Source organism: Octopus bimaculoides, chromosome 1, assembly GCF_001194135.2.
Source record: "Octopus bimaculoides isolate UCB-OBI-ISO-001 chromosome 1, ASM119413v2, whole genome shotgun sequence".
NCBI lineage: Eukaryota > Metazoa > Mollusca > Cephalopoda > Octopoda > Octopodidae > Octopus > Octopus bimaculoides.
The window spans coordinates 151805048-151809979 of record NC_068981.1 but is presented as its reverse complement, the minus strand read 5'-3'; the positions used below and the strand labels follow the sequence as shown (position 1 = coordinate 151809979).

At 31.8% G+C, this 4932-nt stretch overlaps 1 protein-coding gene across 5 annotated transcripts in view; it reads left to right on the top strand.

Moving 5' to 3' along the window:
• Positions 1 to 4932, top strand: part of LOC106873108 (obscurin) — a 162686-nt gene that overhangs the window by 137200 nt on the left and 20554 nt on the right. For all 5 annotated transcript variants that reach the window (XR_008265146.1, XR_008265148.1, XR_001409839.2 and 2 more), the window contains exons 23-25: positions 440 to 900; positions 2481 to 2556; positions 4366 to 4515. Coding sequence is in view for 1 of the 5 variants with exons in the window: in XM_014920336.2 (XP_014775822.1) it covers positions 440 to 900; positions 2481 to 2556; positions 4366 to 4515 (687 nt within the window). In the remaining 4 variants the exon portion in view is untranslated. The remainder of the gene's footprint in view (positions 1 to 439; positions 901 to 2480; positions 2557 to 4365; positions 4516 to 4932) is intronic.

Sequence of the window (4932 nt, the reverse complement as noted above, 5' to 3'; positions counted from 1 at the left end):
ATATATATAGTAATACTAATAATAATCCTTGGATGGAATTTATAAATATTTTAAGGTATCACTATGTACATTTCCACAAATCATATATTTCTTAAGATCATAGTCTGTATTCCTAGGATGATTCCAGGAATATGGACTATCATCCTAAGAAACATGTGATTTATGGAAATGTACATAGTGATGCATTAGAACATTTGTAAATTCCATCCAAAGATTATTATTATTACTACTATATTTATCCTACATTATATTGGCACAGCTTGGTGTGACTCCAAAATCTGGTATTGCTAGTTGGCATCATTAGGCTGTAGCTGGTATAATAGAATAAGAGCCTTTTTGTGCATATTCAAAATGTGTGTGTATGAGAGGGCATATGCTTTCATGTGTTTCAGTTACTTGTTATTATGATCCCTTTTTGCTGAATTACTATTTTTCTCAGGGGTGCATTTCGTCAATGGAAGCTGTGTCGAAGCAAAAGAACAGAAGAATTGTACTATGCCAAAATAACTCCTTATGAAACACTTACAGATGAAATTATGAATGAATTCAATCTTTTAGTAACAGTACAACATGTAAATGTCATTACTGTGATTGGAGCTTTCTTACTTAACAACATTCACACAGTGATCTTTGAGTATGTTGACAGTGAGAATATCGTTGACCATTTGTCATCTAGATGTAGCTACACTGAGGAAGATGTGGCAAGAATTATCACTCAACTACTCGATGCTTTACAATATCTGCATTTCTTGTGTATTATTCATCTGAACTTACAACCAGAAAACATCTTGTTGGGAAGAATGTGTCCTATATTGAAACTTAAGGATTTCACCTTAGCCCAGAAGATTGTAACACCAATTGGAAAACATGTCCCTCAGTGTGGATCACCTGAATTTATGTGTAAGTAAACATATTCAAAACATTAAAATCTTTGAATTTTCCAGTTGATATCAGTTGAGTATTTTTTTGTGTATTTAGTCTGTGGCCATGCTGGGGCATTACCTTTATGATTTTAGTCAATGATATCAACTCCCTAGTTGTCTAGTACTGTTGTGTCACTTTGTTGATCCTTACACAAGCAATGCAAAATATTTTGCAAGATAAGTATTTAAAAATATAATGACTTGGTTAACTGTCTTATTTATTTTCAGTATATGTTCATTATATTATATTTTTTGTACAGATGGTGTATCATAACTGATGAAGAATATCCAGGGTGTAGTTATTACTCGATGAAAATTATATATATTGACATATCTCCAACATTCATTATTTGGAAGCAATAATCTTTGATTTAGCTCTCTTGGACATGCTAAAGTAATTTTTTGTAAAGAATGAAATATCTGACATCTTAAAAGCAGAGTCTGTAAATGTCACTTCGTTTCACACTTCATTTTACTACTTCTCTGCTTCTACTGCATCTATGTTTCATCACAAAAGAATATGCATAGCTGTACATGAGCATGATCTTCACTGTAATAACTAAAACAGACTAAGAAAATGAAATTCTTCAAGAGTAGTACATTGTTTTTATATATATTTATTTGTCAATATTCTGCAGTGAGCTAGCAGAATTGTTAATGCACTGGACAATATGCTTAACAGAATTTCTTCCAACTTTACATTCTGTGTTCAAATGCTACAGGGGTTGACTTTGCCTTTCATCCTTCTTGGGATAATAAAATAAGAACCAGTTGAACACTGGATTCAATGTAATCGATTTACTTCCTCTCCACCAAAATTGCTAGCCTTGTGCCAAGATTTGAAACCAAAGCTTTGTGATTGTTGCTAATCCTCAGTTTTTCAAAAACAATACCCTCTATATCTGAATACCTACTATTTCTACAAAATGAAATTAACCCATTAAGGGAGCTTCTATATAACTGCTCAGCCCGCTACAAATAGTAACTAAATCTGCAGCAATTACACCTGATGGTTCTTTTCATTTTATAAAGGATGCATTGAATAATGTGGTCCTAGATAAACTATTCCTGAAAATAAAATGGGATCGTCATAGCCAGAAAAAAATTGATCCTAGATGTGCAGAGTCTGTGCTGACTTGATGGTTAATCAGCAATACAACAGCAACAATGCAGCAATACATTAAGAAAAGATACATAAAGCTATACCTAACACCTTATGAAATCCCATTATGACAGGCCATCAAGGTAGGTTATATGGATGGCTAGAAATAGCAACTGAATGTCCCTCAAATTATATTGTCTTAGAAAATAGGATTCATTGAATAATGTGGTCTTAGCTCCAATGTATCTAAAAAATGGATGGGATGGTCACAGCTGGAATGCCTTTTGATTATGGAACTGCTTGACTTAAATTGATCTAAGCAGCAACTCAAAGAAAGGTTCTATCTGAATTGTCAAATCTCTTCCTAACAAATTAAGTGATACCACTTTACCTATTTTGTTAAAAAGATAACTATAGAACTTATTTGTAAATATGCTTAAATTCTATCATTTTAGCACCTGAAGTTGTGGTCCGAGAACCTGCTGGTGTTGCTGCTGATGTCTGGGGAGTTGGTGTTATTTCAACACTACTGTTAGTATAAATACTTTTTCTCTTAAACCTTATTTTTTTACTTTTATTTTAAAGACTTCAGTCTTTGGACTATTAACCCCAGTAATTAATCTAAGTACTTCTTTTATTGAGGCCTATTTAAAATACATCAACATATTGTTGTTTCATTTACACTGACATACATACATGCATACATACAAACATACATACATACATACATACATACATACATACATATGTGGCTTGGCTCTCCATCGGTTATGTTGACAAATGTTCTAGTTAATTTGATCAACTGAACAGCCTGCTTGTGAAATTAATGTGCAAGTGACTCAGCACTCCACAGACACACATATCCTTAATGTAGTTCTCAGGGGGATTCACTGTGACGCAAAGTGTGACAAGACTAGCCTTTTAAAGTACATGTACAACACATTTTTGCCAATTGAGTGGACTGGAGCAATGAGAAATAAAGTGTTATGCTCAAGGACGCAGCATGTCACCAGGAATCAAACTCATGACCTTACAATCGTGAGCTGCTACCTTAGCCCCTAAGCCATGCACCTTCACACAATCAGACATACAATCACGCATACATATATACATACGTATTTATATAATTCTCATTGTATTTACATCCAATTTCTTATGTGTACATGGTTCAGAAGAAATTTGTCGAGGTGAATATTCTATGGCCAGATGCCCATTCTGTCACCAACTCTCACCTGTTTCCATACAGGTGCAAACACAGTAACACTAAAGTAAGATACTTGCCCAAGGTGCAATGGAATGAGCCTTAAGGCAACATGGTTACAAAATGAACTCCACATTAATATAGCACAGCATATTTGTGAATAAGTTGTAAATAAACTTATTTGTGTATACTTAATGAACATAATATCTCTGTGTTCAATGAGATTCCAGATTAAATCACATAGCTCTCTCTACAGAACAGATAAAAGACAACTCAACTAGTCCCATGTGTTTTGTAGAAACTTCTAATGAATGAATGTTTATTTCATCCATTTGAGAGAGAGAAAGAGAGAGAAAGAGAGAGAGGGAGAAGAAAGAGGGGGGGAGAGAGAGAGAGAGAGAGAGAGTGATCATTGCTACTTATAAGAAATGCAATATACAACAAGCAGTATTTGTGCTCATTTGCATATCACTTAATCCATTGTTAATGCATATAAATTAACTAAGGTACAAAGGCTACATGTGTGTGAATGAGTTGCAAATAAATTTGCATATATGCATTTAATAAATATACATTTATATTCACTATGCAAATATACCCTGTGGCCTGCACAGTAAGATTAAACATACCATGTACATTTATGTCTAGTTTATGCCCCAAATTTCACACAATCTTTTGGTCAATTCATTGAGATCAAATCCCAAAGTAAACAACATACCTACAAAGCTATATATGTACTCATGTTTGAAATATAACTGTGTTTCCAGGTGTATTATTATTTGTATTAGTGAAAACAGAAAGTAATTAATATCATTCACTTAAAATTTTTTTTATCATAGCTCAGTAAAGGCATCAAAATAAGAATTTTTATAAAATCTCAAACTTGATACTGTCAAAAAAAAAATGACATTAATTCTATCTATAATTTGAGATAATTTGATCTATTTTTTATTATTTGTTTCAATGATAGTTTCAAAAACTTAAATTAGTAATCATATTAAGAAAATTGTAATTTTGAAGTGATTTATTTCTTGTGTTTTTATTTGCTATTTTCTTTGGTAGTGGAAACTTACCATAGAGAACTATAATCAAATTATTAACTTTTTATGACTAATTTAATTATACAAATGATTTTCTAGGCTCAGTGGAGAAACTCCTTTTGTTGGAAATACTGAAGAAGAGACACTGGCTAATATTGCATACAATCGATTTGATGGAAGTAACATGTATGAAAATATTTCTAAAGAAGCTTTGAAATTTATTTCTAAGACAATTAAAAGAATTCCTGGGTAATTATGTTTTTTAATAATCCTTAAAATAGAATTAAAAAGGAAACTTTGAATTAAAGTTTTAATATTTGCATTTCAGTTTATTTTCTATTTTTTTAACTGTTTTGTATTCATTTTCCTTTGTTAGGAAATTTTCTGCATATTTGAACGTTTTTCATCTTGTAATGGAACAAAATTTTCCCAGCTAAATTCACTTTATACTGGTAAGCAGAAAATCACAGATGCTGCACTGCTTTATGGGAAATTTTGATTGAATTCCCTTTTCATCACTCATAGAAATGTGACCAATTTTTTTTAGTTACATCTTTAGTGTTTAAGGACTTTTAGAATAATTTTTCCATTAGTTATTTTGTTGCCGTCATTTGCACTGAATTAAAAATGTGACATAATTAGTAAAAAAAAAAAAAAAAAAAAAAA